Here is a 25584-nt window from a genome sequence, read left to right as displayed (position 1 = left end):
TAATATAATCATTATATGTGGACAGAACCTTGCATGATCGCTAAGTGTTTTTCATTGTAGTAACCTGGAAAGTGCATTTCACTTCAGTGAGTGAGTTAGTGCTCGAGTGACGTGGGCAGAGTTAAGGCTTGCTTTTTAAAAGCGTTATTTTGTTCCTCGCAAAACTGTTTTTTTGCATGTTTTTTTTGCAACTGTTGGCCACTCCCGCCAAAAGCATACATTATATTTGTGCACTGCACAAAGCAGATTGTGACATGCAGAAAGAAGTTTAAAGTTGTACATTTTGCATATTCCCGCATAACCCTCTGCGCGGTACAAACCTTTCAATTACCCGGGCCACTGTCTTGTGATCGTTTAACAAAAATGGTGCAGTTAGTGCAGTGATAGTTCTGAATACTGTATGGCCCGTTAGTGCTGTTAGCATTTCAAGTTTACTGCAAAATCCTGCCCATAAAGCTGGCTGAAAACAATAGCAGGAAAAACAGATGAATTCCCAGCCAGGAAAGGCCAGTTTTCTATTTATTTGATATACTATAATAATAAATAAATAAATAAATAAACCGTACTTTCTAGTCGTGTTGAACATCCTTTCTATTTTTAAACAAAGTGTTACCCTTGGGAAGCAATATTGTGTTCCCTTGTCTGATTGTGAAAACTGCAATATGAGTTTGAAAAGGCTACGAGCAAATAAAAAAGAAAATGCATAAAATGTTACTGTAGTTTTGACTATATACATGGGGTCAACAGCGTGAATTGTGTAAGTGTTAAAAAAAATAAATAAAATAAAACACATTACAAACCTTCCGATAAGTCACGTCTTTATTCACCCATCACTGTGCAGATCTATTAAACACTTTATTTGAATCGTAGTTAATGCTTTCGGAGACCCTTTTGTTTTGTGTGTGTGTGATTTTTTTTCGATCGGGAGCCCCCTAGTGTTCGAAACGCTTGTGTCTTTGAAAGCCCATGCACTATTCCAACTGATAAGAATGGCAGAAAGTTTGTGATCTTTCCCCACCCACATTACATACGCACAAAGCAGTAGGGACCGATCAAAGTTTAAATGAAACTGCCGATTCTGTCAAAATCACACACCTGTTCAATACAATGTTGATTTGCATACAGAATTACAGTTTAAATTAATATTCTTAATTCACATTATTGCAAATATTGCTACTGTCAGCTCTATGTTTAAACGACTTAAGTAATTATAGTCTAGAAATGAATAAAACTGTACTGAGACCCACCCAATATTTTTTGCAATAAATACATATAGAACATATACAGTGCACAGAGCATATCAATAAATAACGTGTTGTGTTTATTGATGCGCTGTGTGCCGAAATAGCATCCACTCTAATAGCAAAAACACAAAATTAAAAATAACTGAACGGAGTATTTAAGTTTATAAACGTTGCCCTTATCTTCAGTGAACACTTGGGTATATCACACATTGCTTTTTTTTGTTATATCGCATCAAACTTGTAACTGTAAGTACACTTGTCCACAGTTTTAAATACGCTGTATGGGCGTGAAGCAGTGGAATAATAATAATAATAATAATAATAATAATAATAATAATAATAATAATAATAGGGGTCAAAACAGGAAATAAACTAAGCAAATGTTGTGAAAAGAGAAACTACACCGAATATCTAAGTGTGTACTAACAGTCTTCACGGAGTATGTTTTTGGAACAGCACCTAGAGCCACCCAAGTGTAATAACACAAAAACCAGACAATACAAATAGTTTACTTAAAGACAGAATATCTTTTAAAGCAAATGCGTTCTATTCTATATCCAGTTTATTGCACTTTCTTGTACACATAACTGCCATCACTCAAAAGAAGCGCAACGAAAAACAGACAGTAGCCGAGCGTTTAATAGCGGCACTAACGCATTTTTGACCTGTCAGCTAAGATCGTAGAAAACCAAACACCTTAACTGAAAACATAAAAAAAACAACATGAAAAGCTTGCAAATGTCTACATGGTAATAGGCTACAGTAGCCCTCTCTGTTCTCCAAATTGTAGAGCTGTGTGTTCCGCTTCGCTTGTCCCTAAACTAGCATTTCCTTGCTATGTATATTTTCATGTCAGTGAACTGCGCATGCAGTTTGTGTTTGTTTGTATGTTTACTTGTTTGTTTGCTTTACCTTCATCCAAAAGCCTTTCGAGGTGATTGAAAATCCCACAGAAGTTTGGCAGACTGCTCATCAGCTTCCTATCATTCATGAGCTGCATCAAATAGTCTGGGGTCGGCTTCGGCTTCTCCTTCGTTTCCATTTCCCCCACCATATTCCAAAAAAAAAGTACTTTACCCCAAGCAAGAAACAACAAAAAATATATGTATGTGTGAACTCTTTTTTTTTTTTTTTTTTTTTTAAGTCCAAAAACGAAGCGGTATATCTCACACTCTCTGCTGTGTCCTCCAGCCAACAGCCTCAGCCTCCCCTGCGTTTCTCGACTGTTTCTTTTTCAAGTCTCACTGTGATTCGGTTCTTCTTCAGTCAGTTGTATCATTCAAATAAAATACAATTAAAAAAAAAAAAAAAAAAAGATGAACGAGATGAGGTAGTTTTTTATTATTATTAGCACGCTATTTCCTCAAACAGCTCAGAATAAGCTCCCGTTTTTTCAATGTCAGTTAAAAAAAAAATACACATATACATATACATACATATATATGTATGCATATGTATATATATGGCCTTTTCAAAGGTCCCTCTTCCCCGTGTTTCACAGAGCGTGCTGTGTGTACTATGCTTCTTTGTGTACGTACTCTAATCTCTTGCAAAGCGACTGTCCTTCTGTTTTGCTCTCAATAACTCTGCGCTGTTTGACTGGCTGGCGTTTTGCTCTCCCAGAACTGTCTTGCTTGCTTTGCTTTGCTTTGCTTTGCTTTGCATTGCTTTGCCTGCGCTCTCAGAGTCGTCACATGACAACACCGCACAGCACAGACCCTACCAACCAAGCGCGTGCGCGTTCCCGGCTGCACAGAGGGGAGAAGAAGGGGTGAGGGACAGTTTTTTGGTTGAGAGTTGCGTGAACGCGAAGAGACTGGCACCACCATCAGCACGTGCTAAAAGTTGTTGTATCCCTATACAGCAGTACACCTTTATCGTGAATAAATAAATAAATATATATATATAACATATGAAAAATATTCACTTCCTCAAAAAGAGCACGATTTGCAGATGTTTTAAAATCGTTTGACTTCTAGGGTCTACAATACCTCACTGTATTGAAATCTTCAAGGCTACAGCCTCCACACGGATTATGAAATCCAGAGGCTTATTTTGACAACTTAAATATTTTCAAACATCAAATAAAGACAAGCTTTGTAATATTGCACTTGAGTGTGACTACATTTTTGCTCAAGCTGCTGTAGTTATTTTATATGGAATATAAAAGGAATCTATGAAAAAGACCTAGGAGTTTTTGTTGACTCAGAAATGTCTTCATCTAGGCAATGTGGGGAAGCTATAAAAAAGGCTAACAAGATACTCGGATACATTGTGAAAAGTGTTGAATTTAAATCAAGGGAAGTAATGTTAAAACTGTACAATGCACTTGTAAGACCTCATCTTGAATATTGTGTGCAGTTCTGGTCACCTCGCTATAAAAAAGATATTGCTGCTCTAGAAAGAGTGCAAAGAAGAGCGACCAGAATTATTCCGGGCTTAAAAGGCATGTCATATGCAGACAGGCTAAAAGAATTGAATCTGTTCAGTCTTGAACAAAGAAGACTACGTGGCGACCTAATTCAAGCATTCAAAATTCTAAAAGGTATTGACAGTGTCGACCCAAGGGACTTTTTCAGCCTGAAAAAAGAAACAAGGACCAGGGTCACAAATGGAGTTTAGAAAAAGGGGCATTCAGAACAGAAAATACGAGACACTTTTTTACACAGAATTGTGAGGGTCTGGAATCAACTCCCCAGTAATGTTGTTGAAGCTGACACCCTGGGATCCTTCAAGAAGCTGCTTGATGAGATTTTGGGATCAATAAGCTACTAACAACCAAACGAGCAAGATGGGCCGAATGGCCTCCTCTCGTTTGTAAACTTTCTTATGTTCTCGTTCATTCATGTAAATAATCTTAATGTTCTTAATAAATAATTGGTGGTTTTACTTTACATAACAAAGAAATAAGTCGAGTAAGTATACAACTACGTGGCACGCAGTACTTGATCATTATTGTTACATAACCTTGCGTCATGACTAGTAATACATATGTATTTATTGATTCATATGTGTCTGGTGGCTAACTCTGTCTTAGAGAACAATTCAGCTATAAGAACGCTTCGCTTGCTTCCCAAGGGGTGTTCTCTTAGCCAGAGACTACTGAATTCGTTTTTATCTGTAGGGACACAAGTCTCCTCCCCCCTTGAAGCCTGTCCGTCACTATGTACAATAGATAAGTATCTGGGTAGCAACATGTGGTTATGAGGTAAACTGCCTTCTTAAATATGTAAAACATATTTTTCTAACTTATATTCATTGGAAATTTGGCTGCTTTTCTGGAAGGAGAATCCATCCCTAACCAACACGTCATCAGCAAGCGCATAAAAGCTCTCTGTGTGTTATTCTTTCTTGTTGCTGCTTTTGTTTCGGCTGCTCAGTCAAGCACTGGGAGGCCGAAACGGGAGTTGACCCCTTAGAGCCTGTAGGAAGGGCTGCCCTCAGCCACTGATTTCCTGAGGTTTCCCCTTAAAAAAATTTAAATATGTGAGGAGGGGTTTTTCCTTACCTGAGTGCTGAGCGGTTCGTATTCAGTTCTGCGGGGTGCATGGTTGGGTTGAGAGGCTGGGCTCGCTCCCTCGGCGCAGTCATGCTCTGGGGGACGGGCCGTGTCTCAGCTGCTGATTTTCATTAAATTCAATATTTGGGGGTTAGGTGGCAGAGTGCCACTGTGGAGATCGTTAAATATTTTTCATTATTCATTCATGGTTTGGCAACCTCGTCTTTTTGGGGGGAGGTGGTCTATAGCCACTTCCTATCTGCAGCACTGTTATGCATGTAACTGTTCATGTTTCTCCAGCTGGCCTCATGCAGGTAGCCATCGGGCACCCACGGACGAGACTTCCAGCCAAATTTATCTTTCACTTGGCCCCTGAGCGCCCTTCACAGTTCATAAATCATCTGCAATTGCAATCGCTGTCATCATCATCATTCATTCATTGCCATTCATTCATCGCAGATTCTATGTGCTGAATAAATGGATACACTTTAAGTTGTTTCATGCTTTTTTGTTTAGTTTTAATACATAGCTTTTGATATATTGCAAACGTGGGACAATGGCATCGCCCCACAACAGGTGATGTTTGTTTAAGAAGATGCTTTAAAGGCATGTAAACTGTTACTCATTCTTAATGCTTACATGTTCAGCTTTACAAATGTGGGATTCAGTAGAGTGGAGCCTGGAACAGAAAGTCCCATTTTGCTTTTCTATTGCAGTTTCCACCACTTGTTCCTTGGCTCAAATAATGTGTTTTGTTAAACTGATCGATTCACTAATGGGATTAGTTCAACTTCCACCCAAATATTCTTTCCAAATGGGAGCCCTTCAACTAGTACTTATTGTTCTCCAAACCCTCAAATGAGGTCTTCATTACTCTTCAAGTACTTTGCTAATTGTCTTAATCTCTTTATTATTAACAATTACATCATATTGTCATTGTTATTCATTTGAATGTTTTTTTTTTTTTTGGTCCAGCATCCTTTAAACACACTTCCCAGTCCTTCCCCTACACAAGTCCTGTTGTTCTCAACAGGTCCCCCTAGTTCTTGCCCATTCGTTTCTAGGAGCATGTAGCCTAGTAGATTTAAGAAGTGTTTTCTACTGCCTGAAACTTCCAGCTGACTGAAAACCAGAGTGCCAGGAAACTGTTTGGAGGATGGTATCCAAAATCAAAGGGGACATGTATTTCACAAGATGTCTTTCACCTATTCGTATTTAAGAGCTTACTTGTTACATGCTGGTTCTATAACGTTATAGAAATGTTCAAAGTTAGCACATTTCTTATGCATGCTTAGGGAATGTGTGTATCAGTGAAAAGCCTATTTTAATTTATGAAAGTTTCCTGATACAATTTGAAAACAGGATGGCTTGTCTATCAAAGCTCCCGACTGCAGTTTTTTCTTTTTTTTCTTGTTTTTACCGGTGGTTTACAATAATGCAGTTACTGTACATATCTGGGTTAGTACTTCCTTGGTACATCAACTTTGTTATTATTATTATTATTATTATTATTATTATTATTATTATTATTATTATTATTATTATTATCATCATCATCAACAACAGATTTTCAGACTCTTTATATAGTTGTGTCTGCATTTAATTGTCTATGCACTTTTAGGACAAAAATAGGGTGATCAGATTTTCAAAGCTCAAAACCGGGACACATTGTTAAATAGCTGATACAACTAATTAAACCATTTAAATATAGGCTGGTTTAATGGTTATTTAAATAGCCATCCTCTCACTCTTAGTGTTATCTTTTTTTAAAAACTGCTAGCTAATTTCAGTACACTCCTGCGTGTATAATTTGTAGCTAACTAATTTAAGTAGCCATATTGTGTTATATACATATTGCCACTTTTATATTGAATTAATAATAATAATAATAATAATAATAATAATAATAATAATAATAATAATAATAATGTCATTAAAAATACATTTATTTTTTTATTTTTTTACTTTTTTTTTTTCACAATAACAACACTGTACTTGCTGTTTAACCTGGTGGAATTGGGTGCTTTCAACCTCTTGCTGCTCTGCCTAGTGTCTGGGCTAAATCCTGCCAGAACCCAACAGCTACAAATTTAGCAACTAAATGAAAACGCACGGCGCACTGAGGAATAAGCATGTATGTCTGTGTTAATCACTTTATAAAAATAATGGTCTTACCCTAACTCTAGTACCTTGTTTTTTTATTTTTTATTTTTTGTTTTCACTGCAGGTGCCATAAACTAAAAGTGATTGTTTACGTTATTTGTTTCTGAAGTGGCAGAAAACCGGAACTTTTTAACAATTTTGAGCAAAATGTCAGGACACCAGAGACCTGTGATGGAAAACCGGGACATCTGATCACCCTAGACAAAATATACTATTGAGTAAATAACTGCAGTATTTAGAGTTAATCTTTAATTCAACAATACAGGATTGATGCAAGTGATTTTTGTTTCAAGGGCAGAATTTACAGTGGGAAGGCTCTCCAGCACTAGCAATGATATTAGTCCAGCTTAAATAGTTCATTTGGAGGATCTTCTAAGTAGAAGGATTCAAGAATCTGCAACAAGAATGTTCTGCTTTCATATCCGTTTATAATGGTCTACATTGCTATTGCCTCACATGACATTGAAAACCATATATTTTATTATTGCACTACTATTCACTATAAAATAGTACAATATGAAGAAATCGTTTGCACAGTTGCATGGTGGTTTAATTATGACTAGCATAATGCATATTAAGAGCTGACAGTTGGATTTAACACAGCATATTGCTATTTTATTTAAACCCGGGATTACCCCAAATAATGAGTGGTTAATGCAATTACGGGGTAATTTCCCAGCTATAAAATATTTTTAAACAATCCAGCTGTGGCTTATCCCAACTGGGTATAGGTTGATCAAATCAATCCCTTACTACTGTTAAGCCTGTGAGTTTTAAATGGATGATCAGTTAATACTTATTGACTGTAGTCTTACAAACCGACCCAATTTAATTCAGGCACAAGCAGTGTAGATATTCTAATGTTATGGGTCTTTTGCTCTGCAGAGTCTTGTTTGTAATGCACCTTTCACATTGAAAGCAGTTTGTAAGAATAAAGAATGATGCACTGCTAAAATTGAAACATTGACTATTAACATTTGTGTTGTTGTGACCTTTGACTTGCTTAGTTTCATACTATCGCATCTAAAATCAGGGAACTGCTTCTGAGGGAATAATATTTTCTCATTTCTCACTACCATTGTCAGATGACAGCTGGTGGCTGTGATGAAATAATGCAAAACAGCACAAAGCAGCAACATTAAAAAAAAACAAAAAAACATTCCTAACTTCTGTCCTCTATTATCTTGCAATTACTTATCTAGTCTGACAAATAATTAACTGAGCTTTTGGTAAAATAACATGTTTCAATTTATATATGCAATACCCATACAAAAAGATGTAACATATAACAAATTAAATATAACAAACCTGTGCTGGTTTGTAGCCGCTGGGAAGTGGGGCATTGGTTTCTTATTTTAGCAGTGGTGTGCCGACTATATATGCAACATATGCATTGCACGTCCTATAGCGCACACAAACAAAACTTAAACAATAATATTATAATTAGTATATTATTATTATTATTACATATAACATATTGTAGCAATCTCAGTTCTCGCAGGCAGGCGGATCACACAAGGCGAGGCAATCCACACACAGGCGGAGTGAGGGTGTGAACCCGGGACCTCTCTCACTAAAGCATAGTGCCGATACCACACTTATTATTATTATTATTATTATTATTATTATTATTATTATTATTAGTATTAGTATTAGTATTAGTAGTAGTAGTAGTATTAGTAGTAGTAGTCCTATTTAAAAGCCCATGATTGGACTGTCCAATGTGGAGGACTACTCGAGGCGTCAAATGACGGCTGGAGAAAATAATTCTAATTAGCACCTTCAATTTGAGGATGCTAAAAGGAATGGGCTCTTAACTAATTCAACGAAAAAACGAAAAAAAGGACTGTAAATTAAATATTCAAAACCAAAGGGGAGGTGGTACAGAGCACGGCCCCTAGAGTCCACTGGTCGACAAAGGCACGCGTGGCCGTGCTCCAACTGAACCCGGGAATGGAGGAGGGCCCTGAACATGGCCCTGCAGTCAAAGAGACCTTCCCTGCTCATCTTGCGCTTCCTGGTCTTATAAATTGCTAGTTTAGCAAGAGGGTTGGGGTTGACAGCAGCCTTCTTATTCAACAACCAATGGTTCAATCCCATTATACTTGTATGCATTTATTAACTTAGTGATTGTATTGCTATCACTCGTGCCGTTTTAGTCTGCACAAAGCAACACACATTTCACTCTGTTATCTATCCAGGTCTTAGATGGTCTTTAACAGTAACAAACATTTGTACATCTACCTGTAACATACTTGCCCCTTCGCATCCCTCTGCACATTATCTTTGGGTTCGTTATTTCCACATTCTCACATGCATTAAGCTTTCTTTCAAAACACGTCAGCGTATTTACTTTCCAGACTTTTAAAAGCTACAGTAAAACTTTCATAATAGTGACCATTTGTACTTGCCAAAGTAATAGTGGACAGAAAGTAACGGTGCTGCTTCTTTCTTTCAGCGTCCTGTTTTATTTTTAGTATTTGCTATGCATACTACTCCTTGCTGTCTTCCTCCCCCTCCCAGACTAGCGCCGCTCCATTTTAAATCTTCTCCCTGGCTGTCCCAGTTTTCACTTCACCTCTCTTTGCGCTAGTACTTGTGGGAGATGTAGTCTTTTTTCCATATGCTTGAAGCAACGTTATTGTAACCCTTTAAATGCCAAATAGAACTGTACACCTGTACTTGTTTCTCATTCCATTTCTTATAACTGTGGCAAATTATTTTTATACTTTTACAGACAGCAACACTAGAAACATTCAACTTTTCTAGTGTTCTCTGTTTACAAACCTCTATTTGCCACTACATATATATATATATATATATATATATATATATATATATATATATATATATATATATATATATATATATATATATATATATATATATATATATATATATATATATATAATATACGGTAAATACAAAAAAAAAAAAAAAAAACCCCCACACATATATATATACACTAACGGCTAAATGCCATTTTGTCATTGCCCGCTTTAGTTCCTTCATGCGTACTTCGATTCGGTAAATACAGTAACGGGCCGAAATCAAGGGAAGTACGCATGGGCAGAAGACAAAGAAACAAACAAATCAAACTGTTGTGAAACCGAAGTTTTGGAACATACACAAAAGCCCAGCCCAGTAACCGGACAGATTGTATTGACAAGAGCAAGATAAATGACCCCCAGGAGACTAGGGGTTTATTTTCCACTTTTCAGCACCTTTATATCTCTTTGTAACTCCTAGACATTCACATGCAGATTTACTTGGACACAATTGCTGCTAAAAACTCTTTTCACTTCAGTTTAGAAGGTAAAGGATCTAAATATTTATAAGAACTTTTTTTTTCCTACTTTGTGATGCCATTCTTGTTTAAAGTGGAGGAATTACGTTAATGAATGCATGCCTGCACACACAGAGTCAGAAACTAGGCAAAGAAAACGCACACACATAGACACGCACACACACACACACACACACACACACACACACACACACACACACACACACACACACACACACACACACAGAGCATTGTCAGTTGTAATGCCAGCTATCATCAAAGGTTTCCCATGGAAAACAGGGCAAGCAGGGTCCCGAGGTTGGTTGCCAGGCAGAAAATAAATTACATGGAAGGACAAAACAAAAAGTTACCAATACAAATGTATCTCCCAACAATGCCCAAAGAGAAATGAAGCAATTTAAATTAGCTGGCTGTTTTTATTAATAGTACTGTAGTTGATTTTTGCTGGTCAACCCCCAATCTCTCACAGACAAGCCCAGTAATGTTATTAGACTCACAATTTAAGCATGCTGAGCACAAACAATGGGCACAAACTGTAGTCTTTGAGGAAGCTGTACTACAGTACCTCACTAGTGTAGTCCTGTCGGTTCCTGAAGGTTTACTGGGTATTTTTATAACTTCCAGCAGACTATTAAGAGTGTAAAGTACTTAGAAATCCAAATGTGAATTACCCCCATAAATACACCAATTAAATTTAAATGTAGGCTACACTAGTTTATCGGTGAAGAAATGTTATTCTGACATTAAAACTGTGAATTAAATGGACAAAGTAAAACAAACACATTCCTATTTAAGAGTTTTTCAGACTTAGGATTTTTTTGCTCATAGACTTATCAACGCTGAAATCTTTCTCACAGGAAGTTTAAATGAGATGACTTGCCAGGCTGATCAATATAAAATAAGCAACACAAAGTACAGTAATGGATCTGTTGTGTTTAATTGCACAGTACCTTTTGGGAGGAAAACAAGTACCAGTAACTGAATAGCTTTTGAAGAAGATTCAAAAGAGAAGGGCAGCATTCTGTTTTCAAATTTCCCAATTCATTGAGATTATTGTTTTTTTCCCCAAACAGAAAAAACAAATCTGGTATGGTTTACAGGGCTGGTGTTGTGTTTTTATTTAAACTAATTATTTCAGACAGTGCAGTCTGGATACAATGTTAACACAAGCACAGTGCCCTTCAATACTTGCACTCATGGGCGACGGCACATTCACAAGTAGGATTTTCACTGCTGTCAGATTAATCTATTGTGGAATAAGGATCACATAGCCCCCCCCCCCCCCCCCCCCCCCCATATATTTATACTGCACAATATTAGATGTGCAGCAAGTTTCTCTGTTGCATCACGTGACATAGTATAGAGAAGGACAGTGTTGTTTGCCCTTCTGCTAACTTGATAGTTTAGGCAGCTACCGTCTGATTACGTTTTTAAATCTAATCTAGATTAAAACAGGTTTAATGCAGTTCTTGACATGTTCATTCTTATTATTTTGGCAGTAGTCAGTGACTGTTTTTGTTAGATGGAAAGCACAAGTTCTTTATCAACAAGGTGCTATAGAAAACAAGGTTATGTTGCATGGTATGGAGCGTCCTCAGCATTTGAATGTGTCCAGCATATGTGCTATAGTAGGTAGTTCTGTATTATTTGAAGTAATCATCTTTTTTCTAAAAATAATTCTAACAAATGTAAGTATGCTTTAATTGAATCCACCCCATGGAACACTGATAAGTAAACTGTTGCCATTGTATCTACTACCAGAAACAGTATACAGAAATACTTGTATTACTGGAATGAAGCTTGGAATTTATCTAGCTAATTTATTTAAAGAGACTACATCAGTGGAAAGAAAACACACTTGTTTGGGGTTGCTGTGTATGAACATCTTGGGTAAAGAAACAAGAAAATGACCCGTGGTCATCTTAATGATGGATGCCTCTAAGTTTTGGTAACTATGTTCTTTGTATATCAGGAATCTGTCGGGTGTTAATTTGACACAGCATTGAGGTGAAAGCGGGACTCATGTTAGTTTCAGCATCAGAGGATAGGAATGTGGGCTATTTAACATGGGAGTCAAACAATTCATGGGCTGCGGATTTCTCTCCACTTCTGGATCTGCTAAATAAATAGAAAACTAATTAACAGCAGGCTACAGCAGCCAAGATGACATAGTTTCATTAGAGCTATGTCAAAGAACAGAGCAAAGAGACTTTAAAAAAAAAAAAGCTAATTTTACTATCTGTGAATAATCTTTCATACAGTATTATTTATTCGACCACAGCGGATATTTTATCACATTGATTTTTTTTTCTCATTCACTATATTTTACCCTCAATTCATATCATACAATCAAGTAATAAATCCAACATATATACATTGATTGCTGATTCTTTTTTCCCTACAAATTGTATTTGTATTTATTTGTAAGTATTTTATTTTTGTAAGACGTGACAGTGCTGGAAAGCAAGGCTTTACAGGGCTCATTAAGCATCTGACATGCTTGCATCTCAAAATACATTGTTCTGAATCTAGTTTGAGAGGACTTTGATCTGTTTGTGCCTAGATTGCTATTTGTGATTTCCAGTGTATGCTCAATTTTAAATGCATTGCTTCTTATTGAGCATATACAGTGCCTATAGAAAGTCTACACCCCCTTTCAAATATTTCACCTTTTGTTGCCTTATAGCCTGGAATTAAAATGCTTTAATATATCTATATATCTATCTATATCTATATCTATATCTATATCTATATATATATCTATATATATATATATATATATATATATATATATATATATAGGATATACACATCCTACCCCACAACTTCCAAGTGAAAAAAATATACTAGAAATTTGTAGAAAATTAATTAAAAATACAAGCTGAAATAGCTTGGTTGGATAAGTGTCCACTCCCCTTGTAACAGCAATCCTAACTTAGAACAGGTGTAGCCAATCACCTTCAAAAATCACATACCAAGTTAAGTGGCCTCCACCTGTGTTAAATTGTAGTGATTCACATGATTTCAGGTTAAATTCAGAAGTTCCTGTAGGTTTGCTCTGCTGGGTAATGCATTTCAAAGCAAAGACTCAATCATGAGCACCAAGGTGCTTTCAAAAGAACTCCGGGACAAAGTTGTTGAAAGGCACAGATCAGGGGATGGGTATAAAAAAATATCAAAGGCCTTGAATATCCCTTTGAGCACGGGCAAGACGATTATTAAGAAGTGGAAGGTGTACAGCACCACCAAGATCCAGCCTAGGTCAGGCCGTCCCTCCAAACTGGATGACCGAGCAAGAAGAAAACTGATCAAAGAGGCTTCCAAGAGGCCAATGGCAGCTCTGCAAGAGCTACAGGCTTTTATGGCCAAGACTGGTCAAAGTGTGCATGTGACAACAATATCCCAAGCACTCCACAAATCTGGCCTTTATGATAGGATGGCAAGAAGGAAGCCATTACTCAAGCAAGCCCACCTTGAATCTCATTTGAAGTATGCAAAAACACTCAGGAGATACTGTAGCCATGTGGCAAAAAATGTTGTGGTCTGACGGAAATAAAATTGAACTTTTTGGCTTAAATGCAAAGTGTTGTGTTTGGAGCAAACCCAACACAGCGCATCGCCCAAAGAACACTATCCCTACTGTGAAGCATGGTGGTGGCGGCATCATGTTATGGGGATGTTTCTCATCTGCAGGGACTGGGGCATTTGTCAGAATAGACGTGAAAATGGAACAAAGTACAGAGAAGTCCTTGAGGAAAACCTGCTGCCCTCTTCAAGAAAGCTGAAACTTGGACGGAAGTTCACCATTTAGCATGACAACGGCCCAAAGCACAAAGTACATAGAACAAAAAGTGAAATGTCCTTGAGTGGCCCAGTCAGAGCCCTGACCTAAATCCAATCGAAAATTTGTGGCATGACTTGAGATTGCTGTCCATCAATACTCCCCAAGGAACTTAACAGAGCTTGAACAGTTTTGTAAAGAAGAATGGTCAAATATTGTCAAATCTCGGTATGCAAAGTTGGTAGAGACCTATCCCAACAGATTCACAGCTGTAACTGCTACCAAAGGTGCTTCCACCAAGTATTAACTCAGGGGAGTGGAGATTTATCCAATTATGATCTTTCCGTTTGGTAATTTTAATATATAAATTTTTTTCTTGATAAAAACTTTTTTCCCCCTTAACAGTGTGGAGTATGTTGTGTAGATAAGTGGAAAAAAAATCCTCATTTAAATGCATGAAATTCTGAGGCACTGACAAAACAAAACGTGAAAAAAGTTCAAGGAGGTGTAGACTCTCTATAGGCGTTGTGTATAAGAAGAACTGCAGCTATGCTTCTGCTGGGGACTCCCAGGCCAGTGGCCGAGGAACAGCCGGTGCAACTAGGGGGGCCCCAGAGGAGCTTGAAAGTTTGGGAAAAAAATATTTAACAGTGACAATATCCTTCACAGTTAGATTTGCAGCTGTTACCTTCATCTTTGTACGATTGTAGCTACCAGTGCCAGTAATTCACTTTTTATCCTCCCTTGTTCCAACCTGATGGCTTATATGAGGGCTTAAATCATTGATACAGGACCTCGAATGTCAACTTTCAAACTATGTTTAATCATTGTTCCAAATCCACCTGCCTGATACAGTATTCGTTTATTTTGTGAGCTTGTTGAAAGAAAATCTCTGTTCTTGTACCCACCCTCTGAATGTTGTCTGTCAATGTAGAATATTCTTTTTCCTTGAGAAAAGGGTTTGCTGTCGGCAATACAGTAACCACGATACTATAGCAACTGGTCTCCGGTTTGAATGACGAGTTGAAATCAAACAACTGCACGCAGTCTGATTACTTTTAACAACTTTATTTAAACATTTCAGCATAAGTAACAACACAGGCATGTTGCCTCTCTTCTCAAAAGCCAGGAGAAGGAGGTTTTGATTTTATGAACACACACTGTGAAAAAGTTACTAAACAAACAGCACAATTGGGATTGACACATACTAGCTATTTTAAGTACTAAAACTGTGTATTTTATTTATTTAACTAATAAATGTTAGGAACTAATGGTAACATAAAATTATCTGTACCTCTATTCTTTAATAAACAGTTCACAGACCAGGTCTGCTTTTCTGTACGAGGTACTTGAACAAGAACAGTTCCATGCAGTAGAAGCTTTTTACCTCAGATGGAATTCTGAGCAAACCTCATCACTCACAGAATAGTGAGGAAAACATTTGTATTCATTAGCAACAAAAACCAATGCTGCATAAAATCATGAAAAAAAAACCAACAGAAAATCTGTAAATGTCATATTTTTTAATGTATCAATTTCTAATAGCAATATAAACCTCATAAGCGGGCAGATGATAAAGCCTTCTTCTTTGGGTTCTATTGCTTAAGTTAATTAAAATGAGTTTCCTTGAATGGACTGGTGATTAAACTTGTTAGCTTGTGATTAAAAATAGAGTAGTGTTGGGTGTAAAGATGCACACTTAATGCAATGCAAGTAGGTGATAGAAACCTTTCTTATTACATGTAGTCCTATACTGTGTCATGCATGCTAACATTCTGAGAATTAAATATTGTTAAATACTGAACACTTGACTTGGCATGTTGTTTTATGTTTATAAACAAGCATCACATTCAAGTTTGGGAGGGCCCACAATAAGGTCCTGCACCAGGGTCTGTCTTTCTCTTCCTCCACCACTGCCCCAGGCCATCTAAGTTTGGTGATCCTATTCCACTGTTCTCCAAAGGTTCAGTTACAATCCTTTTTACCACTTTATTAAAAAGACCCTTAATACGATCACATGGATGGAAAACTACAGAAAAACACATTCTGCTGTAAATTTCTTGACCAAGATGAGGTCCAAGTATTCCCCTTGACTGTGATGGTATAAACATCACTAAAGAGGTATGGTTGTGTTGTAACACTTGTATGTACTGTATATCTCTCAAAACGTTTACAACTGGAATTTGTTAGGTTTTCTTTTTTTGTTCAAGTTTTGTAAAATGACAATATAGTAGTTTAATATAATCATGCAGATAATAAAAACAGTGTCAGGAATGCTTTGTCAGGGTGCTGTTTATTAACCCTTTACGGTCGACCAGGTCCGACATTACAATTTTCCCTTTCCAGTCCGATGTCAGACCTTGTCCGACATCATCAAAAAGACGTTAAAGCACAGGTCTCTAGCCATTTTTTCTCCGGAAAAGATGGTAAAACCTTTCAATGGCCGAATGAAACCGAAAAAAAGAAAAAGGGTGTATCTGAAAGCTACAGTTGTGAAAATAAGTGATACTGTGATCTTTTGCAGAGGCACTGTAAAACGTTAAAAGTGCTTCTTTATCTCCTCAGCATAGTTACTGAACTAACATCATTGGTATTTATGCAAAATATGAGACCACCCCATATTTAAATGAAAAATACTTTCTTTTCCACTGATATAAAATTAAATCAACATAAAAACAGTACTATGCCTTAAAATTGGTGTTTATTTACTTTAAAAAATATATACACACAATATTAGTACAAAAATCCAAAAGTCTACAACTTTGCTTTACATCCCTAGATATTTGCCCAGCACTCAGTCTGACCTAGAAATAAAGATTGACTGAGAAACGAATACACAAAATCACCCTAAACGCAACACAGGATGAATTCACTTGCAGTGTTGGAACAGTTCACCATATCTCTCTCACAATAGTATAATAAGGTTATCCGGCATCTTAATGGCACAGTATGAAAGGTTTGGAATTGCAAGAGAAAAAGCAATGGCCCAATTTTCAATACCTTCAAAACTCACTGATTTCCATTACATGAGAGTAGATGTTGCACTGAGATGTAGCTTTGCAGTAAACTAATGTGATCCATCTGCATCTCCATCCATTTGCGTTGTTTTCCATCTGATGATGTAGATATCCTTCTGTCTGGTGTTGATTGCTGAAGTGTAATGCTGGCTCCAGGGATCAGCTCATTTTGTCTCCCCAGCGCATCAGCACACACAACGGCTGCGATGCTGGCTCCGGGGATGAACCCAGTTCGGTCTCCCCAGCGCATCAGCATGACAACCGTCTGGATTGAGCTAAGTAGGGTACATTTCTGTGTGGGCACCTTTAAGTGGGCACCTTCCATCCTCGGTGTTTTGTTGACTAGCCCATGACACCTCAAGAGGGCTCAACAGTGATTCTGGCGTCCCAGCATCACCCCCCTCCATCCCCCACTCAGCTCAGCCCAGCCCAGGCTTACCTACCTATACATCAGCGTTGCTTTCTTTCTATTGTGCTTGAGATCCCCATACAGAATCTCAGCCACAGCCAGTTGCTGCTTCTTTCTGCTGCTTCAGATAAGTTCTTCACTGTGTGACGCAACTCTTGGCCACTGAACCCGATGTCTCTGAGAAACCGGGTTGTAGAGTGTGCCACAAATCCTCGACAACCCACCTCCACTGGGTAAACTCGGACTCTCCTTTCTCGCTGTTCCGCTTCAGCAGCTAGTTGAGCATACCGAAGTTTCTTCCTCTCATATGCCTCATCCACAGCATCTTCCCATGGCACTGTTAACTCTACCAGATGAACAAGGCATGCTGATCCAGACCACAAGACAATGTCTGGTCGAAGGTTAGTGGTGGCAATCTCAGGTGGAAAAATAAGCCGACAGTTTCCAGTTGTCCTGGGCGAGGCTTAGTTTTAACATCTTTTCTTGGTGGTTGTTCTCCTGGACGGAGGAATATTGTCTTTTGTGTATAATGCTTTGATGGAACTGGTGGCAACTTATTGGTCAGGTTAGGCTTGTCTTCCAATGCTAAGGCCAAACATCGCAACACCTGGTCATGGCATCAAGTAAACCGTCCTTGGCTAAGACCCACCTTACATCCTGTCAATATGTGCCTTAATGTTGCAGGTGATGAACACAAAGGACATGGGGGATCCTCCGTTGAGCTGGGGTTGCCTTGTGCCATGTAGGAGGAGCTGAACTGAGACCAAAACCTCCTTTTTCATGCTGACCTTGCCCCATAATATCTCCGATTCAAAGGACAGCATCTTCCACAGCTTTCTTTGCCTTCCGTTTTCTTCCAGTTTTCAACACAGGTGCTGCCTCCCTTACACATTTGTCGCGTGAATCTACTAATGACCTTTCCAGCCGAACTTTGGTGCACTTAAACTCCTCAGTTAGAGCAGAGATTGGTAGCTGCAGTATTCCTTTACCATAAAGTTCCACTCTACTGAGGCAGAGTGGAACTCCCAACGATTTCCTGACATATGAACTGATTAAACTTCCAGCTTCTCAACTGTTGTCAAGGAAACCTTGTACACAGTCAGTGGCCACAGCAGTCTTGGCAACAGACCAAACTGAAAGCACAAGAGTTTCAGTTTGCCTGGTAAAGCGCTGCTGTCTATGCTCTTCAACCCTTCTACTGCTTGTTGTCTAACTTCTCCCACACAAACCGTACCATCTCCCTAGACTTTTCACTGGCTTCTCGGGCACTGTTGGTATTGCCTCACCATTAATGTAGAACCTTTTATCTACTACTTTACCTTTAATTATAGGGATGCTCATTGATTTAGTGGGCTTGAATTGCATTCGTGCCCATTCAATATTATTGGCTAATTTGCCCAATAACCGATTAGTGCAGGCTACTGTTGTAGTCATTGTTGTCATGTCATCCGTGTATGCTCGAATTGGTGGTAGTCGCATTCCAGAAGCCAAGCGCTCTCCTCCCACTACCCATTTTGATGCCCTAATGATTATTTCCATTGCCATGGCAAAAGCCAGTGGAGAAATGGTACATCCTGCCATTATTCCAACTTCTAGGCATTGCCATGTTGTGCTGAATCCTGAAGTTCAAAAACTAAATTGCAAATCTCCAAAGTAGACTTTCACTAAATTTGTTGTCATCGGTACGCTGAAAAAATCAAATGCTGCCCACAGAAGTTCATGTGGCACTGAACCATATGCATTAGCCAAATCAAACTTTATCCAATCGCAGTGCACACTACAGCTGATCACAATAGATTTGTTTACAAGTCTTTCAGCTACGTCCATATTATGATAATGTCCGTTATAGTAATAGTTTATTTATTAATTTTAAAATGTTTAGTAAAATGTAGCCTATATTTTGATTTCGTTAATACAAAACTGGTCCCCTTTGTCAATCACATCTTTTGTGGCCGTGGTGGCGGTGTGTGTGAGTTGGGGGGGGGGATGTCACAACCTGGTATAAATCTCTATATTTCTGTACAATGACTTTACACATAGTTCAAAGTTGCAACGTGTTTCAGGTAATTTAAACGCCCAATAAACTTTGCATCCCACGCAGAGGGAGAACACAAGGGGAGATGAAGGGAGGTTTCAGTTCTGAGTGACTGTTTTGTAAGCATTATGAATGCTTATTCACTAATGCTACATCCTGTTAGAAAATTGACTTTCCTGCATTTTTTTTAACGTAAGACTGTGAACGTGAGAGTATATGTGTACATGTGTTTTAAGTACTTGCCTAGAAGTCTGCAGAGACACAGACATCAACTAGTCCTCAGGCGAGTGGGACTTTCTAACCCTGTATTGTGGCAGAGTAGGGAGGTGGAGAGAGAAAGATGTAGTCATTGAGGTGTAGTACAGGACTACATCTCCCAGAATGCCTTGAGGTTAGAATTAGAGCCAGGATGGTAAACACATGCCTCCAATGTAGTTAAGGACAACTGCCTGTGATTAAGCAGGCAGACTTAAAAATAGGTCACAGGAGTTTTAGGTTGTCTGTGTGAAGACAGCTTTGAAGAGAACGAACCTGTGTGGTTAAAAGGTACTGTGTGAAATGTATATTGTGTGTAACAAGTGTTTTTGTTGGCCAGTGAACAGTTTAGCAGTCCGGCTTATACTTAATCGGCTTATCCTAAATAGTGAATTCCGGAAACTTCTAGTTGGTGGGTTCCAACCTACAAGAGGCTTTTTGTTTTGTTCCGTTTTTATACAACACACAAAATATATTTCAGTGTCCAGTACACAAGTTCATAAAGTTCCTGCAGACCAACCTGGTATATATATATATATATATATATATATATATATATATATATATATATATATATATATATATATATATATATATATATATATATATACATACATACATACACACACACACACACACACACACACACACACACACACACACACACACACATATGCACACACAGTGGTTTGCAGAAGTATTCACCCACCTATAAAGTTTTCACATTTTTTCGCACTTGAGCATACTCCACAATGCTTTCAAATTACACTTTACATGTAGAATCTACACAACCACATTGATAAAGTTAAAAAATGCATATAGAATATAAATAAGTAAACTTTACAGAGAAAAACAGATTAATCTTAGTTGCATACGTATTCAAACCCTTTGCTACTGCAGCCCTACAGCTCAGGTGCATATGATTTGTTTGAAAGGTCACAAAATTAGTTAAATTTGTTTCAGCCTGTGTGTACTCAAAGTGGTTTAACTTGTAGATAATTTCCCCAGGTATATAAAGACTTTCAAGCTGCAACTCACATAGTGATCCAACAAAGCAAACATGAAGACTAAGGAGCTTTTGAAATAAGTCAGGGATAAAGTGGTAGAGATGCACAGAGCAGAAGGGTACAAGAAAATTTCAAAGGCGCTGATTATCTCCCTCAGCACAGTGAAGTCCATCATTAAGAAGTGGAAGATGCATCATACCAACCAGACACTACCCAGATCAGGTCGACCTCCCAAACCGAGCAGCTGGACAAGCAGGAAACTGGTTCAGGATGTCACTCTCAAAACAATGACCTTGAGAGATCTGCAAAGTTCTGTGTCTGAGATGGGAGCCAGTGTTCACACATCAGCAATAAGCCAGTCCCTACACAAAGCTGGCCTGTATGGACGGGTGGCAAGAAAATAACCATTACTCAAAAAGCTTCATCTTAAAGCACGTATGGAGTTTGCGAAGAAGCATTTAGATGATATTGAAGACATGGAAAAAAGATTTTGTGGTCAGACGAGACAAAAATTGAACTTTTCGGTCTAAATTGCAAGCGCTACATCTGGTGCAAGCCCAACACTGCACATCACCAGGTCAACACCATCCCAACTGTCAAGCATGGTGGTGGCAGCATCTTGTTATGGGGATGCTTCTCTTCAGCAGGGACTGGGAAGCTTGTCAGGATTGAGGGGAGAATGGATGGTGCAAAGTACAGGCAAATCCTTGGGGAAAACCAGTTTGAGTGAGCCAAGACTCTGAAACTGGGGAGGAAATTCACATTTCAGCAGGACAATGACCCGAAGCACAAAACCAAAGCCACAGTGGAGTCATTGAATAAGAAGAGAATTAATATTCTTGAGTGGCCCAATCAAAGTCCTGACTTGAATCCAATCGAACATTTATGGCGAGACTTGAAGATTGCAGTCCACTGGCGATCCCCAACAAACTTATCAGAACTGGAGCAATTTTCCTGTGAACAATGGGCAAAGATTTCACCATCCTACTGTGCAAAGCTAGTAGAGACCTATCCAAGAAGACTCATAGCAGTAATTGCTGCAGAAGGTGCTTCTATCAAGTACTGACTTAAGGGGCTGAATACTTATGCAACCAGTAAATTTCATTTTGTACATTTTCTTTGCAAGTTGCTGACATTTAACCTCCTCCTCATATAACAGTGTTCAATTTAACCACTACAGCTTTGAATAAAGTTGGTTTGAAAAAATGTGCACACATTATTTGTAATTCAACAAAATGTGACATTATTGGTAGGGGTGAATACTTCTGCAAGCCACTGTATATTCTGGTGTGTATGATTACTGATAATGTGAACTGTTCATGTATTTGGTAACCTGTTGCTAACGGCATCATTCTGTTTTCATACTGATGGTTGTAGGCTATACATGATTTAATGGACTATACAAATGACAACTTATCTTTTGAAGTTTAGGATAAATAACCTGTTAATATTACATACATGTAGTATACTCTTTTTTATAAGGGTTATTTAATTAAAATATACATAAGAATGGTTTGCTTGCCTATTTATAAAATTTTTAATTACTTAAATGATTAGAGATAACTTGTTGTTTGATAGTTCAAGTGCAATCAATTTGTTAACATTTAAATTGTTGATTGATGTTTTAGATTTAAAATTGTTTTAGATGCCGAGTGTGGTCAGTGGTTAAAGTCCAGGGTTTGTAACCAGAAGGTCACTGGTTCAAATCCCACTCTGCCTCACTGCGTGACCCTGAGCAAGTCACTTAACCTCCTTGTGCTCCATCCTGCAGATGAGATGTTAAATCAAAGTCCTATTGTAAGTGACTCGGCATATAATGCACAGTTCACAGACTACCTCTGTAAAGCGCTTTGTGATGGTGGTCCACTATGAAAGGCGCTATATAAAGATATTATTATAACTAATTGTTGAACATAATTGGTATAAATGTAAAGCCAACTTTCAATTCACAATTAATGTGAACCTGATGAAGACACGGTAGTATCAAAATGCATTTGTTTTTATAATCATGTTTTTAAATTAGTAAAAATATATATTTCTTAAGAAAATAAACAGGAGTAAAATAATTAATCCTTTTGAAGCTAAATGAGAAGAGTGTGACTGTGAATGTCACTATGGAAATTCTTTTGATAAGCCATCCAAACTGAAAGTTTGGCTGAAAGAATTTTGAATTTTTGCATTGCAGTAGAAACTCTACTTTCATTTACTTTATTACATGTATATGATCTAGCGTCGCAAATAACTGTATGCGTGACTGATTAAGCCTAGTATATATATCATATATATATATATATATATATATATATATATAAATAATATATATAGATATATATATATATTATATCTATATATTTACATTGTATCACAGTAGTGAATATACATCTGCAAGATCCTTTTTTTATTTTATTTTTTATTAAATCTCTGTATTGCCCTGTACATCAGCTAGATGTATATTTGGTTTACAGACCCATAAGCATAGGATATATCATCAGGTCCCCTTGCCACAGAAAATAATATATTGTGCTTGTGCAATTACTTACAAATTGTCAAGGTATTGCTGGTTATTATTTTGATGTTTTAGACGTCCTTCAAGGTTTATTGCTGACTTCATGGAGTATTTCTAATGTCACTCTCTATTTCCATTTAAAGGCTCTTAGCTGGGGTTCAGGTTCCATGACCAGCAACACCTATCAAGTTCTCCGGGTTACAACCTATGACATCACCCCCAAGGCTAGTGAGCCCTGAATAGCGATTACTGAACTGTGTTTGAAAATTCTACTATTACTGTCCGAACAATCAGAGTCTTGACACTGACTCTCACGCCAGTCAGCATTGGCATAAAGAAGAGATTGTTCAGCGAAACAAATAAATACAGTGCGGCATTGTACTGCACAGGACTAGGGTAGGGGGAGAATGACAAATAATGCATTGGTTAGAGTTGTTTCACAATTGCTACTTGCAAAAGTAAAGATCTAGAAAACACGATTGTACAAAAAAATTAAAGAAAACAAATTCTCAACAAGACATTACTGTACACATGAGGGATTGCAATATTGTTCACAATAAGTGAAAGTGACTTGTACTGAGGCCTTTGGTCACCCTTGCCAGTGGTGGCGGCAATATACCAAACACTGCGATCCATTTTTTTGGCGCTCAATGGAATCCCTGAACCACCAATAAGCTATGACCAACAATTATTATCAGGATTTTATATAATTGTGTCCAATACGTAAGATAGCAATAACAAAACAAAACACCACAAAAAAAACGTAACAAACGCGCAATCAAAGCATTTTTAATATTAAGAATAGGTAGTTATAAAACAGAAACTTACCAGCATTTTTCATCTGAGTCTTGAAGCCTGGTGTATGCAGGATCCACACTAACTTTTTTTTAGGCCCATGTGCACCTAAGTTAAAAAATGTAGGCGCACACTTAAAATTTTAGGGGCACAAAAAAAAAAAAGAAAGAAAAATGCTCAGATTTATTGGTGAATACCTACAAATCAAAACAAAGTGCATTCAAGCGTAAGACTGTGAACACCACATGCTTTGCATTCAGCATTTTCCCATCACATATTCCATTGATATGACAAATAGAGCTGATATTTTTTAGTATTACTGAATAGCCACTAAGGTACAGCTACTGCTAATAAACAATTTACAACTTGGCTCTAGACAGCCTTAAGTAGTAAATGTACTGGAATTTAAAATCCACATAATACTTTATAAACTTTGCACTGTGCTACTAAATGTTTGACCAGGACAACAGGCTAGATGTACCGTAGCAGTAGTGATAGTGACAGTGCTGTACAACGTCTTGGTAATTTACTTCATATCGTATAGTTACCAAATTAACACATATATGAAATACTAAATTTAAATTATGAACTTGGTTCCACTTCAACAACGACACAACTGCCAAGCACTTGTATTATCTGGGATGAGGGTCCAATATGCTTCTACTCTCATATAGTAATACCATAGCAAAGCTGAGGAAGCAGTAGATTCTTACTGCCTGTTTCTAGTAAACCCTTTTTATTTGACTGAAAACAGATGGGGGCTCTGTTACAAGCCACGCTGTAACACACACAAAAAAATGCTCAGATTTATTGTTGAATATCTACAAATCTTTCTTTATTTTCTTACATAACACTTGTGCAGTTCAATACTTAAATGATGTTTATCTGCCTCGTAGCATCTTCCTCAGAATGTGCTACTTGCCTGTTTGTGTAGCGGGATGGTCTGGCTGACTTTTCTGGATGTGTGCCTCTCCACACATTGCTTGCTGTTTTGAAGAACTGTTTTTAATATATTTTCACATTTGAACTTCTGGCTTCCTGTTAAAAATGCATTCTTGTCTGCCATCAGTTTCCCTGCATCCTGACAAAGTGTGCAAAGCATGGATTTACTTTTAACATTGTCAAACTTAAACCAGGGTCTTTTAGCCATGTTGGTTGAACTTGTGTGTTCTTTTGGTACTTACAACTACATGCTGTAACTAACATAGCCCTTCTCAAAGTTCCCTGTTCGCATTTAAATCTTCTGACATACCTTCATTACTCATTTCTTTTAAAGATGCCTATATATTTGAATTTTGTTCATTAGGGTTTGGCAAGTTTTTAAACTGTCTGGAAACAAATAGCCATCTCACTGATAAATTAGTGAAATTAAAATGTATGTTCGCAGAATAAACTGTTGGGATATTTTCATATGTGCTACCTGACAACATAGAAGGCTCTTCACATTAACTGTAACAAAAACTGTTGTATGCTTAAATGTTAGTGCTTGTTCTGATTTGTCCCGAGAGCCACCAAAAATCTTTTGTGATCCACCCGTGGATCGTGATTCACGAATTGGCCACCACT

General features: G+C 37.7%; 1 protein-coding gene across 6 annotated transcripts in view; it reads right to left on the bottom strand.

Moving 5' to 3' along the window:
- The window catches only part of LOC121316720 (protein quaking), a 149995-nt gene extending 147531 nt beyond the window's left edge, over positions 1-2464 (bottom strand). For 3 of the 6 annotated variants that reach the window (XM_041251829.1, XM_041251830.1, XM_041251827.1), the window contains exon 1: positions 2157-2464. In XM_041251829.1, the coding sequence (XP_041107763.1) occupies positions 2157-2298 (142 nt within the window). In that variant the 5' untranslated portion in view covers positions 2299-2464. The remainder of the gene's footprint in view (positions 1-2156) is intronic. The other 3 variants (XM_041251826.1, XM_041251825.1, XM_041251824.1) reach the window with 1 other exon arrangement.
- Between the last annotated feature and the right edge of the window lie 23120 nt (positions 2465-25584).

Source organism: Polyodon spathula, chromosome 6 (assembly GCF_017654505.1).
Source record: "Polyodon spathula isolate WHYD16114869_AA chromosome 6, ASM1765450v1, whole genome shotgun sequence".
Lineage (NCBI taxonomy): Eukaryota > Metazoa > Chordata > Actinopteri > Acipenseriformes > Polyodontidae > Polyodon > Polyodon spathula.
Note: the sequence above shows the minus strand (reverse complement) of the source record. Positions and strands in the feature narration are given on the sequence as shown.